This window comes from Cheilinus undulatus, linkage group 11 (assembly GCF_018320785.1).
Source record: "Cheilinus undulatus linkage group 11, ASM1832078v1, whole genome shotgun sequence".
NCBI lineage: Eukaryota > Metazoa > Chordata > Actinopteri > Labriformes > Labridae > Cheilinus > Cheilinus undulatus.
The window spans coordinates 14,122,903-14,141,830 of record NC_054875.1 but is presented as its reverse complement, the minus strand read 5'-3'; the positions used below and the strand labels follow the sequence as shown (position 1 = coordinate 14,141,830).

Genomic DNA, 18,928 nt, shown 5'->3' with positions numbered 1-18,928 from the left:
GACTGAGACATCGATTTACATCACTGTTGGTTTATAGATATTCCTAAAGATAAAAGAAGTAAGACCTGGACTTGTTGAAATCTGTTCAAAATGTTGTTTGTAGCTGCTGCCTCACAAGCTTAAAATATATAGATAAAAAAACATTAAGAAATATGGATTTAAAAGGTCTTATTTAAACTGTTGCATTTTTTTAATTTATATGTAATTACAACAGTTGATGATCCCTCTGTAGCCAGAGGACATTTTAGCCATATCTCAAAATGCTTGCTGTTGTTTTATTTTGTTTTTTGTTTTTTTGTTTTGTTTTGTTTTGTTTATCGTGAACACATAAAATGCATGAATACTTTTTAGCACAAAAAGTACCAAGGAGAAATTACCCACCTGCTAGGTATTTTTTTTTAATTGTGTGTAGTTTTTCTCATCATGTTGCTACGGATATACCCCTTGAAAGCAGTTAGGAGAGTGCTCTGGGGTGTTATTACTATAATTCAGCATATTAACAACATTCATATTCACTCACATCAGTTATTCTCTGCATTTCCTGGAGGTGTATAGTATCACACGGTCACAAATCCTGTTCAGTTGTTGCTGGGCTGATTAAATTATGAATGCCCTTTGTTTAATGTATGACACCTGAAGTGTTGCAATAAAGACTTGTTGACTGCTTGTCAAGATGTCTGCTCTGCAGCTGTCATAAAATCAATAGTAAGGATTATATTTTTATTTACTGTTCTTTACATTTTCTCCTTTCTTTGTTGCTTTTTTTCTTTTCTTTGTTGTCTCACAATTTCCCAGTACTTTTATTTTGTCTCTGTTCTTTTCTTTCTTTTCCATCCTCCTGCTTTCTTTGACTTTTCTCCTTTCCAAGAGCAATTGTAGACCCTTTCTGAGAGTGCTGGAGCACCCCTAAATTTCATCTTAGCACCCCCTAAATAATTATAAACAGAGCCAGTGTGACAGTAGATTTTGTTTTTACATATAATTTATTTTTCTGACAGAACACAGAATAACACTGTTGCAGACAGGTTCAAAAAGGAGAAAAAGAAAATACAGTTACATGCCAAGCCATACATATCTATATAGCTTACAGACACAAAATGCACAAGGTTTTTTTGTCATAACAGTACTAACATTAACACAGGGGGAATACAAGTGGAGAGTTTTGGGTCCATATTTACTAAGTAGAAGGACAAACGGGTAAATTAAGAGTCATAACACAGATATGTGAATGGTCTGCCATACAATGACCACATATTATCTACAACATTTGAACTGGGCACTAGATTGTTTAGATTTTTGTTTTGGTGTTAAAAAATCTGATAAGGTTCTCCCATGAAAAATTCCTCCATGATTGTGAGGATGTGGTAGTGATTTGTGTGTTGATTATATTTGTTCAGCCACCCCACTTCCTTTTCCTGTTTTCACACTAGATTTTCAAATTTCACAAATTGCAATGTCAATTTTACCTTTAATTCTTTCACTGAAATCCTCTCCATATTAAATAGCAGAAAAATTCAGGGGTCAGTGATGCAAAAGTTAAGTTATTTGGTGAGATATTATTTATTTTATAGTATACCATTTGATTCACAAGTTCTTTGCTCAATATTTTGTTGTTACAAAGGGGTTTACAATGGCTTATCAAAAATTAGACTTATGATAAGGTTGTAGGATAAACAGGGTCATTCTCACAAAATCTTGCTTTAAGAAATGGCAAACATGAAAATTATAAAAGTATGTACTGTGCTTAACAAATTTATTAAACCACCCTAACCCTAACCAAAGTAAGGTTTATGCCACAGCTGCCCTAAAATAATAGCATTTGAAGTTACCAAATTCATTTTTTATGTTTCTGCAATGGTTAATACATCAATTAGTAGAAGCTCTTTAACCCAAATGATATTTTTAATGCTAAAATATAATTAATATTGTTATCCATGATTTTTCAAAATTATTGATTTACAAAAAAACTGAAAAATAGTAAAGCACATTAATAATTTTTGATTAATATGTCAAATTATAGTTATTTTCTTGCATTCCTGAAGAGAAAAATGAGTTTTAGTGGTTGAATGTTATGCTTGATTCATTTCTGACTTCTCAGAGAAGCCCAGTGAGCCAGCTCAAATTTGTGTGTATTCAGTTTGAAATCCCTCATTCCTGTTCAAAATGGTAAAACGTGGAGAGCTCACTGAAAATGAAAGAGTCCGAATTAAAGCACTTCATGATGCTGGATGGTCTCTGAGACAAATATGACAGGTGGTCTAATAAATTTGTTAAGCACTATAACTAAGAAAAAAAATAGGAGTATAAAGTACAAGGTCTTTGGTTACAGGAATAATAATTTCAAAACACACACTGGCAATTTATCACATTTTTATCCACATTTCACCAAACTAGTCCATGCATATTCTCATTACCACAACAATCCTAAAACACACAATTATGGAAAAATTATAAAAACATTTTTTATTCTGAAAATGAATAATGACCAGGCTCAAAGTCAAGACATTGTTGTAAATATATTTTTTCGCCTAAATACTTCTTTTTTCATTTACTGATTTTTCTCATTACCACAACCTCACTGAATTGCACACTTGCAAGGAACTCTGCATGTCACAATTTGATGGGAAGCTAAGCACCCCTAAAAGTCTGTCCCTAAAATTACGCCTTCTTCTTTCTTTACTCTAATTTTTCTCATTCTGTCTTCCCCCAGTTCCTGTGCACAGTTGTTGCTATCTTGCTGCATTACTTCTTCATGTCCACATTTGCCTGGATGTTTGTGGAGGGCCTTCATATCTACCGCATGCAGACTGAGCAACGTAACATCAACTTTGGTGCTATGAGGTTCTACTATGCCATCGGCTGGGGCGTTCCTGCTATTATCACAGGTAATATATTACTATTATAATAAACTTTATTTACATTGCACTTTTTTAAAACACGCAGTTACAAAGTGCTTCACAAATCCAAACACTTTTTAAAAGAAACTACAAACTTTGGCAGACGATGTTATTGGGATGATTGTTTCAAAGTTTAGGAGCTGCCACTGCAAATGCACGTTCACCTCTAAGGACTGTAAGAAGGCCCTGATCAGATGATCAGAGATGGCGACTGCTAGAATAACGGCTCAGTAATTCACTTATATATGTAGGAGCTAGGCCATGCAGGGTTTTGTATGTAATTGATAAAACAAGAGTGATATGGGAATGATGACTAGTATGTGTTAACCTAGCTGCTACAGACTGAAGATGTGAAATGGAGGAAGAGTTACAGTTATCTAACCAGGGAAAAATTAGGGTGTGGAAATTTCAGTATGTTTTGCTGTTAGTATGGGTTTGACTTTTGTAATGTTTCTAAGATAAAAGAAGAACGATTGAGCCACTTTTGTAATCTTAGAGTCAAAGTTTAAGTGTTTGTCAAATACAACACCAAGATTCTTGGCAGAGCACTATATATTGAGGGCCAGGGGTCCCATGTAGTGGCTGACCTCCTTATGAAAATTCTTGGGGCCGATTACAAGAATGTTAGTTTTATACACGTTGAGACTCAGGAAATTTTGAGACATCCAGCTAGAAACAGAAGAAAGGCAGTCATGAAGGACAGGTTGATCAATAAAGTGATTAGGTCAAAATGAAAAATACAGCTGAGTATCATCAGTGTAACAGTGGTAAGAGGCATTACCGGTGGACTAGTGCAAGTCACCCAGAGGTAACCTATAAAGTGAAAATAGTATTGGACCCAGAATTGACCCTTGTTGGTATCCACATTGCAAGAGGGCTAAAGAGGATTTAAATAATTAATGCACACATTGAAATATCTGTCAGACAGGTAGGAGGGGAACCATTTCCGTGCTGTACCTGAGATGCCCACACACTTTGCTAATCAGTCAATCAATTAGAATTACATGATGAATAGTTTCAAAGGCTGCTGAAAGGTCTAATACAACCACCTTTGTCTAATACAGTGGTTCCCAAACTTTTTCTGCCGGGCCCCCCTTTGGCAGATGAAAATTGTTTCAGCCCCCTGACCATACACATCAACATGTAAATGTAAATATGTAAATGTATGACAAACACACCGTCAGTCACAAACTGCTATTGTTTTTAGAATTAACCTCAATGAAACTTCAAACTTTTGTAGAAATAACGATAGCCATAGCTTTTAACCGATTTTTAAAATTCAAAATGTCTGAGGATGAACAATTTCCTGAAAATGAAAACTTAGGTAACAGCTTTAATATGTATTCTTCCAGCCCTGCGATAAGTCAGTGGCTACAGTGGGCTTGTTTCGTGCTGCAGATCTTCCCCAGTCCTGGGTGCAGCTGTGAGACTGCCACTCTCAGTTCATTTTCAATGTCCAGTTTTGATCTGTACTTTGTCTTGATGGAGGTGACTACAGAAAATCCTATCTCAGACAGGTAGGATGTGGCAAAAGGGAGGAGTGTAGTCAAGGCTCTCCTGCCCAGCAGTGGTTACTCCCTCTCCACTCCAATCTTGAACTCCAGTCGCATCCTTAAATCTGAGGTGACATCATTGAATTGCTCTTCCTCTGCTGTGTTGAAGTCATCAGCTGGTGTTGCACTGAAGGGGTCTCTGATCCAGTCATATTTTGCTGAATCTTGCACTGGAAAATACTTTAGGAAATGTGTTTTAATGGCAACGATTGAACGATTTCAAGCTTTTAAATGAGTCTATATTACTCCCTGTAATTCGCTGCTGCCACATCTCCAGTTTTCTTGTGAATGATGTGGTTTTATCTGCCAGCTGTGGGAGGTCTTGGTGCCCTGCATCTGCACATTAAGTTCATTGAGTTTTTGAAACATGTCACTCAGGTATGCAAGCTTCATGAGGATGTTGTTATCTTTAAACTTGTAAATCCTCCTCCTCCAAGACGATTTTGATCTCATCCCGCAATTCAAACACCCTGGACAAAACCTTCCTACGTGACAGCTACCGGGACTTGCTGTGGAACAATACAGCTGTGTGGTCAGAGCCCATCTCCTCACACACAGTGCAGAGAAAATCCGGGCTTTGGCAGGTTGCGTTTTGATGAAGTTTACTGTGGCAGTAACATCAGTCATAACATCATTCAGCTCAGGACTCAGCTGTTTGGAAGCAAGTCCCTCTTGGTGTATCATGCAGTGCGTCCACTGCACGTCCAGGGAGACGCACTTGATGAATGCCTGAAGCCTTCCTGTCTCCCAGCCATTGCTTGAGCCCCATCTGTGCAGATTCCCACACAGTCCTCCCATTTTAAATCAGCATCTTTCAAGTAAGTGTCAATGATGTTGAACAACTCATCCACAGTGGCCCTGTTTTTTACAGGTTTACAGAAAAGCAAATCCTCCCTCAAAGCATCAGTTTTGATGAATCTGACATGTTATTAATAAACAGTCCTTGTTGCTATCAGTGGCTTCGTTCACCTGCAGAGCAAAAAAGTTGTCTGGTATGTTGTCATTGAGCTGCTTCTCGATGTTTTTTGACATGTCATAAATGCGCCTTGCAATGGTATTGTTTGATAGAGGGATAGTCTTAAGTTTGTAGGCAGTTGCTTCATCAATCATAGTTGAAACCATATCAATAGCTGCAGGCAATATTAATTCCTCAGGGATGGTGTGTGGTTTTTACATTTTGCAACTCTGTAGGCTACTTTATAAGAGGCAAGTTGAGCATTTGATGTAGAAACAGCTGTATTTGTAAACGTATTTGGTTGTGCACAACAGCTGAGAAGTTTTTTTCCTGAAGAACTCCACAGGCTTGTGTGTGTGTGTGCAGGATGTAACGTCTCGTTACATCCTGCACACACAAAAGTGGCGTGTGTGCAGGATGTAAAGTGGATGTAAAGTAAAGTGGCGTTTTAGCTTGTTCAGCTTCATGCTGTCAGAAGCTAGCACTTTCAGGCACAGCACACACTGTGTTCTCTCTTCGTTACCCACCGTTGTACAGGTGAAGCTGAGAGCGAGATATGTATCATCATATTTTCTTAACTTTGCTTTAGTATTGTCTGTTGTAGTGTCATTGTCGCCCTTGTGTTTTCCTGGAGGTCCATTGACGCCAAGGCCCACTTTAGGAACCACTGGTGTAATAGAAACGCCCGCATTAAAATGTCGTTAGAACTTTTCAGCAGTGCTGTTTCAGTGCTATATTCTTGACAGAAACAGAATTGAAATTTATCAAAGACAATGTGACCTTCTACAACTTGAAGAGAATGCTTAGCAAAAACTTCCTCAAGGATTTTGGAGATAAATGGAAGATTAGACATTGGTCAATAGTTAGAAAGCCTGAGGAATCGGAAGAGGGGCTTCTTAATGCAGCCTGAAGAGAAAGACTGGTTAATGATGGTGAGAAGACAGGGTAAAAGTGTAGAAAGGACATCTTTAAGCAATTTAGTGGGATTATATCACTGGGGGCAGAAGATGGGCGCGTGAGAGTAACACACATATTCACACACTTTTCAGGCATACAAGATTTGTGTGATGTTTGTCAGAAATTAGTCAATGCATCTATGTTCAAAGAGACAGACAAACCCACATTAATGCATATTGTCACATTAGTGCAGACACTCATTTACAATAAGTCTGGCTGTGCAGATAAGGAGTCCTATTGACACTTGTATGAAACAGGTCTCAGTGACATTTTAATATACAGATAGTAAGCCTCATACACATTTGCACACATAGACATACACACTCACAGGCAAAAGCAATTTATTTCTTGACACTCACTGTGAGCAAGTAATATCTGATTACTTCTCTCACTCCTCCTTTGACACACACTTAACAAACACACACACACTTGCAGTTTCCAGCCAAACTCATACATGCGTCAAATCTTCTCTATCTTTGGCTGTTATCCCTCCACAAATACAGACAAAACTCACTTCACTTTCCCAGAGGAAGAGAAATATCTCCCATCAGATACACACACACAGGTTGTAATGTCTCACCTGTGCCCCTAAGGTCTTTATCCCTCTTGTCTGTCTTATGTAGGTTTTTCCTGGCCCTGTTACTTTTGCTTCTCAATTTAGGAAATCTTAGCATTCACAGTTGTCAAAGTCTTTATAACAGGAGCAGCGACTTTACTGTTCTTACATTTGTCTAAAGCTTTCCAGTGGCAACTAATGGCAATTTTATGGATGTCTGGTTTGGTTTGGTCATGGAGAAGTTGCTGTGCACTGATAATGACTGAACAACCTGTTGTTATTTAACAGTGGTAACAGTTGTAAATGGTTGTATATAAAAAAATCAGCTTTTCTGTGTTTCCAATTAATCACTTTAAAGGGGACATATTTTACCCTTTTAAGACAAGTGTATATTGGTCTCAGAGGTCCCCAAAACATGCCTGTGATGTCTGTTGCTGAAAAGCACTCCAGTTTTGGATTTATGTATGTTTAAAAAAAAAAAAAACACCTCTGTTTCAGCCCTGCTCAGAGTGAGCTGTTTCTGTGGCTGTAAATGTTACTGAGCTGTCTGACTCTGCCCCTGACCACACCCCTCCCAGGAAATGGATGTGGCCAGCTGAGAGGAGGAGTGGAGGGCGGGGCTTTCTTCCAAGCTGGGAGGGCCAACTGAACCTGGGGGCGGGACTAATTCCCCAGATGACATCATGAGGGGAAAATTGGAGAACTGTTTATTTCAGCACACATTTTTCTGAAGGTTGCGGGGGGGTGTTCTGGTATTTGAGGGGATTGTGGACAGGCCAGGGCACATACTGTATTTTTGTTAGAAATGCATGTCCCCTTTAACTTTGGCAGCTAGCCATAGTTTAATCTGTCCTGCCAGAGATTTCATTGCCCTGCTAACGTAGATTTTTACAAGGTACTGAAAATATTTTACACTACTCATAATGTGAAGATCTTTTGCTTCGTGTTGCCACTTCTCCAGTACCCCTTGTTAGACAGTCTGTTCTGCGACCCCACACCTCTTTATCCTCCCCATAAACTTGCCTGTGTATTCACACACTTGCATGAACTGAATTTACTAGGACTAACACGGGTCGAATGACCTAGATTTTTAAATTATTGATAGAGCACTAATTTGTGTTTGTTCTGATATGTTATTAACCTTTCTTGCCAGTGTCTTTCAATGTCTTAGTTTCTCATACTATGCTCCCTCCCTCTGTGCCTCTCTCTGTGACTGACAGCAGAGGAGATCTTAGAGTTGATCTTTCCGTCTGATCAGACTGTCTATGTCTTCCTTGCAGGCTTGGCAGTTGGTTTAGACCCAGAGGGTTACGGGAACCCGGACTTCTGTTGGATTTCTATTTATGACAAACTCATCTGGAGCTTTGCTGGTCCTATAGCCATCGTCATTCTGGTAACTGTCTCCCTCTCACTTTTTGTGTGCTCAGAGTATTGTGTAGACAAATGAATACAAATATGATGCAAACAGTGATGTGGTAAGACTGCTAAAGTGATTCTGGCTATACCTTTTTAGAAATAATGAATCAAAACATCCACGGATGAGCTTACCTCTGCATGTCTTTAGTTATATCGACAAAGGGGAAACTCTTCTGTAAATACAAATGTGTGAAATCTCCATTTATACTCCTTCTCCTCTTAATAAAAAATTACCAGTTATTTAATCATTTAATCATAAGTTGCAGTTGAACCTTAAAAAGAAGAACTATTTGGACTCAGCGTAACCACCGTTTTAAATTCTCCCCATGTGTACAGTTCGACTTCACATATTTTTCAAGCCTCATCTTTGACACAAAATTATACAAGATTTGTACTGCTTTTAAGTAAATGCAGGCCATAGCTGTCAGAAATCAGTATTTTGTAATGTTGGTTCCATCAGTGTGAACTGTTTTTCTCTTCTTTTTGAAGCAAATTTGACATGGCATTTTTTTATCCAAAGTAACCTTTTTTGATATGATCTTTTTATCCACATTGATTATGTTTCATCTTTTAAAGTCATCGCTGAGGTTGCTCGTGGCAGTATTGGATTTGATGAAATATTTACAAATGTTGCCTTACCGTTTCTATCGATTTATTTAATCCAGATGAATGGCGGGATTTTCATGATTGTAGCAAAGATGTCCTGCAATCCCTCTCAGAAGGAGACCAAGAAGCTCCCAGTCATGTGAGTATTTTTGAACATCACGGAAGCCTGCACTTCTTTATTATTTCAGTTGTCAGATGGTAAATAAATTAAGACAGTAAAGCCTTTTAATAAAATTGATTTAGCTTTTTAGAGCCTTTCGATTTAATAAAAGAAGAATCAGTTCATGCAATAGTCTGTGTACTATTTAAAAGAATGGAAGCATCATCATCTGCGTTGTACAGTCTAAACTGTTCTCTAAAATGCATGTAATGGCTTCAACTCTATGGTAATTGTGCTGGTCTGAACTATGTAGTACTGACACAAATTAGTGCAGTACTTTTTTTTATAATTTGTTGGTTTTCAATTTAGCCTACTATAGAAATAACATGATGATACTTGAATAGGGAGTGATAAATAAATCCTTGAACCATGGAGGTCGTTGTTTTGAAAAATGGTTAGAGACTGTTTACAGAGGAGAATCTTATGCCTCTCTTGTGTCCCTCAGATTTTGAATCACCAATGATTATGTCAGGCATTGGTATTAATCAAATAATTTAAAACCCACGGAAACCACTGAAGATAGTGGTATCTTTCACACCTATTTCAACATTAAACCAAGGATTTTTGTACATTTTTTTCTTTTATATTCTCTGCTCTGCTTGCACAGTTCCTCATCTTCATGTTTTTCCCTTCCTTTCTGCCACTGAAATCTCACCATTCCACTGACTGTGAAGTAAAGTATAGGGTGTTTGAAAACAACCTAAACATGAATGAAACCCTCAGTGGTATGGGATTATAAAATCTTAGAATAAAGTATTGCAAGATTTTTTTTTTAATCCTTTTTTTTTATTTGCTGGTTTTAATGCAGGCTGTATGAGGAGGGTGTTTTTTATTTTTTATCAAATTCTTCTTGGTGAATCTAAATTTAACCTTTGTTTCTCACACTTCCTCCTGTGTTTCTTTCTTCAGTGCTACAATTCGCAATGCCTTTATGCTTCTGCTAGTAGCCACCTCCACCTGGCTGTGTGGTCTAATGGCTGTGAACAACAGCATCCTTGCTTTCTACTACATTTTCAATGTCCTCTGCTTGGTGCAGGTATGACAAAAGTTTGTCTTTTTAAGCCAGTGACTTTTTTGCAAGACTTATAAGGACAACTCACTTAAAACTTAGATGCTTGCTTGCTGTTTATGATCTCTCACTATGTGTCTTCCTGTGTCTCTCTACCAGGGTCTGTCTGTGATGCTGGTCTTCACTGTGTTCAACTCAGAGGTTCAGGAGGCCTGGAGTGTTGCCTGTTTAGGAAAAAAGAGCCCAGGAGAAGACCCACCAAGACCACCTCAGAACACTGTGAGTTACACAGCCTTCAGTTTGGTCCTAATACTACTGCAGCTCATCTCCTCTAACTTTCTAAAGGTGCTATCGACTGCGAGAACTTTCCCCAGGAACTTGGTACCCTTTGAGGAACTCTGTACTTTTCAACTGCAGAACCCAGGGTCTAGATTTACTTTTGGGGTTGAAAATGTACCCTTTGATGATTCTTTGGGTCATACTGTCCAAAGGCTCTTTGACTACAGGGCATGGGGCTGCAGTGCTGAATGTTTCTGATTGGTAATTAGGTCAACAACTCTGGCTTTTATCAAGCTTTGGATTACCTGGATGACGATCAACACAAACTAAAAGATGAAAATTGTATATAATGATGGAAGGGACTGTGTCTTTTCCCCTACACAGACCCTTCATTACAGTTCATCCAAATATGAATAATGAAAGATGTAATTCACAAAAAATAACTATAATAATTAAAACCACAAATACACTTCTGCTGAGGATTACAAAACTGACAATTACATTTGGCCTCTTAAACATTAGGTCCTATGCATCTAAATCTATAGTAGTAAGAGATACAGTAGTACATAATAATATAGATTAACTTTGTCTTCCTTAAATCTGACTGTATTGGGATGTCTGATTTGCACAGTCCTTCCTGGTGGTTAGACTCTGGTGGAAACAGACAATAGTGGCCACAGGAACCATTAATTCTTTGAGGAGAAGTCCACTAGACTTAAAATTCTTGATACTTTCGTTGAAAAAGCACCTTAAGATTGACTGCACTAGTTTAGATATCAACTGACGTCACTGTAATTTTATACAAAGCACACAGCAAGCAGGCAAAAGTAAATTCCAAAATGTGATCAGCGAAAATTTACATGTGCATGAATAGTAATGTGCTATTCATCATACTATCACAACTTGCATGTGAAGCTGTAAATCATCTCACTACATGATCCCAGAGCTATTTACTATTTCTAGAGGCCCATTCATATAGTGTCCATTACTGGACAAGCACAAAAGCCCCCTTCCCCTTCCATTCCTTCTTCCCTCTATCTATCCATCCATCCGTCTTTCCTGTCCTCCTTCTTTCCCCTCCTTCTGCCTCTGGGATTGTCACTGACCCAGTTAAAACAATATACTGACCAGGGGAGCCCTGCTCACTCTTTAGCCCACTTCTTCAAAGCACTGTCCAGGACAGTGTGTGTGTTTGTGCATTTGAGTTTCAGTTCAACAGTAGACCACAGGATTGTATCACATTCACCAGCAGGGTTTTACCATTCCCCATAGGGAAGGTTTTAGGGATCCTTCCTTTGTCATGCTTCAGGTCATGTTGAAATGCTGTCTTAAGCCTTCTGGTGATTTGTTTTTTACTAAATGTGTAGGTTTAGCTGTGTTTATTTGTGCAGCCTCCGCTATTACCCAGTGTTCTCAACATTTAGTCTGGATTTGTGTGCTTATGAAATTATTTATGTTACATATATACATGCAGTAAATGTGCTTGTATACCCCATTTTCACCAAAGATCCTTCAGTTCTTCCTTGTGCCATCTCAGGCAAAACAGCTCTTCGGTTCACACAGTCAGCATGCTGTTTTTACCTCTGATGAACCATATGTATAAATTATCACCTGTGTCCTTTCTTCCCCTTTTCTAAGCCAGACTACAGGATGAGTTATTTATGACCACAGTGACCTCATTACAGTATAGAAAGCTACGGTTTTGTCTCGTTTCCAGGCTAGCTACTTCAGCAAGATTTTTTATTTTTGCAACCAATCAGCATTCAGCTGTTGTAATAGCCATCCAGACTCTCTGGAAACTGTAGTGACCATAATAGGGTTGTCGTTTTTTTTTTTTTTTTTTTTTTTTTTTTCTTTTTTTTGTGTGTGTGTTTTTCAAAATAAGAGTTCTTAACAGCCAATTATATTCCAAAATACTCCTTTTCTAATGATATGAAAAGAGAGAGAATTTAAGAGAGAATCTCTTGTTGAGCAAAAAAGCTAAGAGAGTAAGCCCATAATGAGGGGTGGCCATAATATTAGAATGTTCTGTATTTTATGTGAATATAGCTGGACCTATATTTTTGAGTAGATCAACTTTTGAAAAACAGAGTCACAGAGAATGTATAATTATATTTAAAGAAAAATCAAAGGGCTACCATGGTAACTGTCCTATGTTGTTCAAAAATGTTTCCAGTGACAGTAATTGCTACTTTCTCATCCTTCTTATATGTTCATGCATGTGTGTTCAGGCTCAGAACCCCTATCACAACGCATCCCTGTTGGAGCAGAGCGGGCTGCACCGTATCACACTGGGAACCTCCACCATCTCCTCTGTCAGCTCTGCCAGGTATATAAACACACAGACACAGATTTATCACAGCTTGACCTTAAAGTTAGAGTTTGTTTAGACATAAACCTTCCAAAAGTTAAAGACAAACAACAAAAACAGTTTCCATACAACTAGAAATCTGTCAGCTGTGACTGATTGTCTGTGACTCTGATTTGGGATAAAATTGCTTCAGGGAGGAATTTCCCTCTCTAATAAAAAGCATGTCGTGTATTTTATGGGTCAGTGGGGTGAGGATAAGGAAGATTGGTTGGAACAATGTCATGTACTGTATGTAGAGCAACACTAATGCACTCTCAGAGTGGCTGTTTGTGTCTTTATCGCTCAGTGATTTTCTGTCTTGTGTGTCTTTGCATGCATGTGTATACAGTACATACTGTGTGTGCGTTATTGCTCTCTTTTTTAATCTGCATTGCCCTTTGGGGGCTATTATACAGTGTACTAAATGTGAGCGTCAGTATGCCCTTAATCCAATCCTTTTTTCACATTAGGGAGAATCTTTTGGCTCGTCAGACTCTGGAGCAAAACATCGTCCACACTGGAGCCACAGACCTGGATGTGGCCATGTTCCACAGAGATGGAGGTACACACAACAGACACAGTTACAGGAAGTACACATACATAAACACACTAAACAAGCAGTGATTTCAGCATCTACTTTCCTTCACACCTATTTAGTTATCTTGTCCATTCCTGTCCTTCACTCTTTCTTTGTGAATATTAGTGGATAAAAAGTTCATATGCCCATACGGTAGAATAAAAACTAGTTTCTCTTCTCTCTTTCTCCTGGCTGCCTCCTTTTTTCTACTGCTCTCTTTATTTTTTTTTTCTCTTGATCTTCTCCCAGGTGAGGATTCAGACTCAGACTCAGACCTCTCCATGGAGGAGGAGCGCAGTCTCTCCATTCCCTCCTCTGAGAGCGACGACAACGTCAGACTACGTGGGCGGATCCAGCGGCGATTCAAACGCTCCAATCACAGTGAGCGTCTGCTCACTGAGACAACTCACAATGGCACCAAAGGTTGATGATTTATAAACTTCACTATGATCCATCTCCACATTCTTGCCTATTTGGCTGTGAAGAAGTCACATATTATGTAACCGTCTGCAGTTATTTTAAGTCTAGCTTCAGGACAATTAAACAGATGTTATAATGATAATGATTTGATCTGAAGCAAAATAGATATGAGATGGTAAAAATGCGTAGTTAAATGGAGTTTACAGGTTCAGGAAGGATTACATCAACAGAAAGTGTTTAGATTATGCCTGTCTATGTTTAATCTCTATTATAAGGTTCAAGGTGTCATCATCTGTGAGGTTGAACAAGGGTTTTATATTGACTCATAAAAGGGCTCATTTCTTACTGTTAGTATTCAGAATATAATATCTGAAGATGTTTGTTAAGCACAGAAATAAAGAATGTTCACAAGGTAGGAGTTTTTAATTCAAATGTATCTCTCATCCTTCCATTATCTGTCCCTGGATCCCTTCTGAGTCCTGGGGCCTGGTTTGTATTCCTGGAAAGGTCACTTCTTAAAAGAGATGTCATGCAGATATTAATTCATAGCAGTCAAGACTGACATGCATCTCTTTGGTGGAACAAAACTCTCACATGTTGTGTGAACACACAAAGACCTAACGCCACCCAGCTGAGCCATACAATTTATTTCATTGACAGAAGGCCACTCTTTTATCTAGGATATAAAGAAACATGCAACACATGTAGGCGCAGCACCACACACACATTCAACAAGAGAAAATGTCAGCACTAGTAGACATAAATCAATACCTACTTTCTTCTGTAACACACAAAAAGATGTTATGCATAAAACATGAGTTTATACACTTCAATCCATGTGCTATAAATGTCATACATACATGGTTCTCTGTGAAAGGTTTCACAGTGAGGAAAGGCCAGACCTGTGCAAATCTATAAATCTGGTCATCAATTCTTATCTTAATAAGCCATCTGGATCACATGAACTCTATTCAGGGTAAAACATGGAGCAGAGCTGTCAGTTGAACAGAGGAGGACAGATTCCAGATGGCCAGTACAGCACAATCAATTCATCAATGCAGACTCACTAAAGGGCCAGAGCAATGCTGAGGGGCGTGGCTGTTTTGCAGAAAGGTTATAGTGTTGAGATGGTCGGCTATTCGTTGTGACAAAGGGTTCAAAAGTACTCAGCGCAGCTCTGCTGAATTAATGAGGTTTTTGAAGACTGCCCTGGAAATGTGCAATACTGAGTATTAACTGACAGATAAAAAAGAACAGGGACGAACAGTCAATGGTTTTAGGCTTCTGTTGTAGCATTTGACAGCATGTAAGAGAGGGTTAAGCACTAGCAGAAACCTAAGAATCAAAAGAACTTTCTGTCAAGTAAGCTCTATAATTACTTTAAGTGACCACTGCATTGTTTCCACTATCCCTACATGGTCAAATGCACTTTTAATATTGCCTCACTATCACTATTTGATTAGCCTTTTTAGTTTGTCATAGTCACTACTTGATAAAGACCTGACTCATTGTAAAAACATGTAGGTGGATAACGGTTTCACCTCAAAAACTGTCACATAAACTTGCTTAAACTCAAATATAAACCAGAAATTTTCTTTTTCCTTCACAGATCTGGATGGCAATGACCTTCTGTCCTATTGGCCGGCTTTGGAGGAGTGTGAGACGCACACGCTGCAGAAGTGGGGCTCAGAACGACCTCTGGGAGGAGATTACAGCAAAGATGCTGCCAACAACAACCAGCCTGATGCAGCGCTGACCAGTGGGGATGAGAGCGGCCTCACCCAGCCACACAGGCACCGCAAGGGTGAGAAACACTCATGTATACAAATACACTCAACCTACAGACTCACTGACATACCTGGAATTGGTTTGTGGCTGCACATTTCTGGACACATCCCCTGGCACGAATACTATAGATGTACCATCTTCCTAATGTTAGTGTTTTACTTAAACCTCCTGACATCTTGTCTGACTGATGCAGCACCAGTCATCAGAGAGAAAGTCAGGCAGTCTGCCAACAGGAAGATGGAAGAGATGTCAGCTGAGTGAGCTGAGTCAGCAAAGCATCATTTAAAGCACCGCTCAATAACTGAGACAGTCATACAATTTTTTCAGTACATCCTCATAGCGGTGTGATTAATGTGACCCAGCAGTGCCCTGTCTTGCATAGAAGTTCAAAAATATAACAGCCTTTAATTGAATCTTATTTGTCTGACTGATGACTGATACATTCTGTGATTTTTGTTGTTTCTTAAAAATGTCTAGGCTTTTAAGTTGGACTCTGTCAATAGTCACGAAAACCTTGTATGAAACATGCACACATGTGTAGAGGAAGGAGCAACACTGGTGAGAAATAGTGCACCTTTTCCCTCCATGGAGTGACACATTTCTACGCAAACTTTACAAATAAAATTGAGAATAACAATAAGAATAGTTTTGTCCTTTAGCCAAAGTCTAAATCTGGTACTAAAAGCATATGAACATCCTATAGTGTGTATTCTCTGAACAGATACCTATAAATAGGTCACACATTTTCTCAGAGGTATGGCATACAAGAGAAGAATGAGAAAGAGACAGAGTCAGTAGGAGATGCAGGCAAAGTTCACTCATGTTGCCTGAAAGCATGGGTGACATTTTAGGGAGTGTATTAATCCACAGACATATAAAACACAGGCAAGTGCCAACATTCATGCACACACTCAGACACATAATGGTGGCTGGAAGCAAGAAACCAAACTTTTCAAAGTGTATAGAGCGTATTTTACTAAAGCAACTCATTTCAAAGTCTCCTTCAGGTTTTCAAGGTTAGTCAGACTGTTATTTGGTTAACAAATGTTAATAGTGAGGAAAAAGGGCATAAAAATGTCATGTCGATGTCTGAGACACTTCTTCTTCTCTTACCAAATATTATTCACCCTTTGACTTCACCTTTTCTCAGCCTTATGTCACTCACCCTGGAGTTTCTGGTCACTTCTCTGATGGACTTTATCTCTCTACAACATTCCAGGGCTCATGCCATCCCTTCTCCTTGACACATTTTTATTCTCTCCTCTTAGGTATCCTGAAGAATCGTCTTGGCTGTCCCCCAGCCCTTCAGGGTCTTGCCACCATGGGTCGGGTCCCCAGTGAGCTCAACTGGTACCGGACCTCTACTTTAGGACACCGAGGTGTTCCTGCAGCATCATATGGTCGTATGTACTCTGCCACAGCAGGCGCCAGTGGAGGTTCTGGTTCTCTATCTCAACCTGCTTCCCGCTACTCCTCCCGGGAGCATCTGGACTCTCTGTCTCGAAGGCAGCTGTCCAGAGATCCACTAGGAAGGCAGACGGTCGGGGGATCGAGGGATCGCCTAGACTCCCGTGGTTCTAGAGACAACCTGGATCTTTTACCTAGGAGAAGAGAGCTGGGGCTGGGGCCAGGAGCAGGACTAGGGGGCCTGAGTCTGGATCATCAGCGAGTGTCTTCATCCAGGGAGAACTTGACAGGATCCAGGGACAGGCTGGACAACCACCACACAGGCAGCATCCACGCCTCCAGAGAGGACCTGAGTGGAAACGGAGCAGGGGGAGCAGGGATGGAGGGATACCTTAGTGGATCCAGGTCACATTTGAACTCACTAACTAGGCGGCAGGCCTCATCCAGGGAGCACCTTGGGGGAGCACTGATGAGCAGTAGGTCCAGAGAGCAGCTGGAGACAAACGGAGTCGGAGCTCAGGCTCAGCCGTGTCGGGAGTGGCTTCGCACTCTGCCTCCTCGACAGCCCTCTCATCCTGACCAGCCTCTGTCCTCTTCCCCTCCACCCCCCATTTCCGAGGAGCCCCAAGAGCCACCCCCTGCTCCGCCTCACATCAGAGGACGACTGGACTCAGCACCTCCATGTAGGTACCCTGGTCAGGTTCCTCAGGCTGCAGGTCCAAATCCAAACCCTCTGGGTCGGCAGCCATCCAGTGAACATCTGGATATTTTGTCCTCCATCCTGGCATCCTTCAGTTCCACTGTCCTAACTCCTCCTCCCCCTGGCTCTAACCCTGGGCCTAATGGCTCTGCCCATGGACCCTCCCTTTCTCCATCTCAGTCTGCCACCTCCCACAGTGTTTCTGAAGTCTCTCCTGACTCTGAGTAAGTCCCTTTGTATAGAAATACCTCCCTTGACTTGTCCTCTTCTCTTAAGGACGTTCTTGCAATACGAGGTTTAAAGCTTTTATGGGATACTAAGAAAAATTAAGCAGTATCAGTAGCTTTTTTTCTTAACATTTGATTTTAGTAGACAGACAAGATCAAAACAACACAGAACAAACAAGTAGCCATCCTTATATTCTGTAAAACGATACTGATGGAAATGCATGCCAGATAGTTCAATGATCACCTTTCGAAGTTTCAAACAAACTTTAGTCCTTCAAAAATACTTTATAGTTTAAAAAATGAGGTCAAATACAGACAAAGACCTCAACTGATATAGGTCTGTTGTTTTAGCCTAAAACTCCAATAATTTATTAGTATATACGAAGAAAATTTACAGTTGATATATGCTGAAATACACAGGCAAAATAACGGATGTATATATGATAATGTGATATAAATGCCAATACCGGTATTTGCCTTGTTAAGCTAATATCTGCCGATACCAATACCAGATCATTAATATAGTGCATCCCTAGTGACAACAGTGATGTGTTACTTCATGCCACATTACACTCAACACTGATTATTACTTAATGTTGGTACTTTGTATCTATCTTTTTATCATGAATTGGCACAATACAAACTGATTTATTTAATGTGTCCTGTGTACTAAAACTGTTATATAATTAGTTTGATTTGACTTGACTATAAAATAACAGACTGTACTGATAAAACATCAAAAGGCCAGAGAATTAAAAACATTAACAGCCATGTCTCTTATTCCTTTTCTGTTTTATTTTTAATACTCTGACATTTTATTTGTCTTTGTCCTTCTAAACACACTTTTTAAAGTTCTGCTTTCTTGAATCTTTTCTTTTTGATTTAGCTGAGTGTTTAGCTGAGTTTTCTGTTTCCTTAGCTGCTCAAATCGCAGCCTTGCTTCAAGTCACTTTCTTATCTTTCTAATGGTTCCTTTTCTATCTTCTACATCTTTTAATCTCAATATTACTTAGCTCTCATGATTCTACCTTTAAGATTTTTTTTTGTTTTCTCCTCCCTTGTGTCTTTGTT

General features: G+C 39.4%; 1 protein-coding gene across 1 annotated transcript in view; it reads left to right on the top strand.

Annotated features, from left to right (window-relative positions):
* celsr3 (cadherin, EGF LAG seven-pass G-type receptor 3) overlaps positions 1-18,928 on the top strand; it is a 163,862-nt gene that overhangs the window by 138,471 nt on the left and 6,463 nt on the right. Inside the window, exons 27-36 of the mRNA XM_041798985.1 lie at positions 2,711-2,885; positions 8,199-8,311; positions 9,000-9,079; positions 10,010-10,136; positions 10,269-10,388; positions 12,620-12,717; positions 13,209-13,300; positions 13,565-13,738; positions 15,345-15,539; positions 16,792-17,854. Of these exons, the coding sequence (XP_041654919.1) occupies positions 2,711-2,885; positions 8,199-8,311; positions 9,000-9,079; positions 10,010-10,136; positions 10,269-10,388; positions 12,620-12,717; positions 13,209-13,300; positions 13,565-13,738; positions 15,345-15,539; positions 16,792-17,854 (2,237 nt within the window). The remainder of the gene's footprint in view (positions 1-2,710; positions 2,886-8,198; positions 8,312-8,999; positions 9,080-10,009; positions 10,137-10,268; positions 10,389-12,619; positions 12,718-13,208; positions 13,301-13,564; positions 13,739-15,344; positions 15,540-16,791; positions 17,855-18,928) is intronic.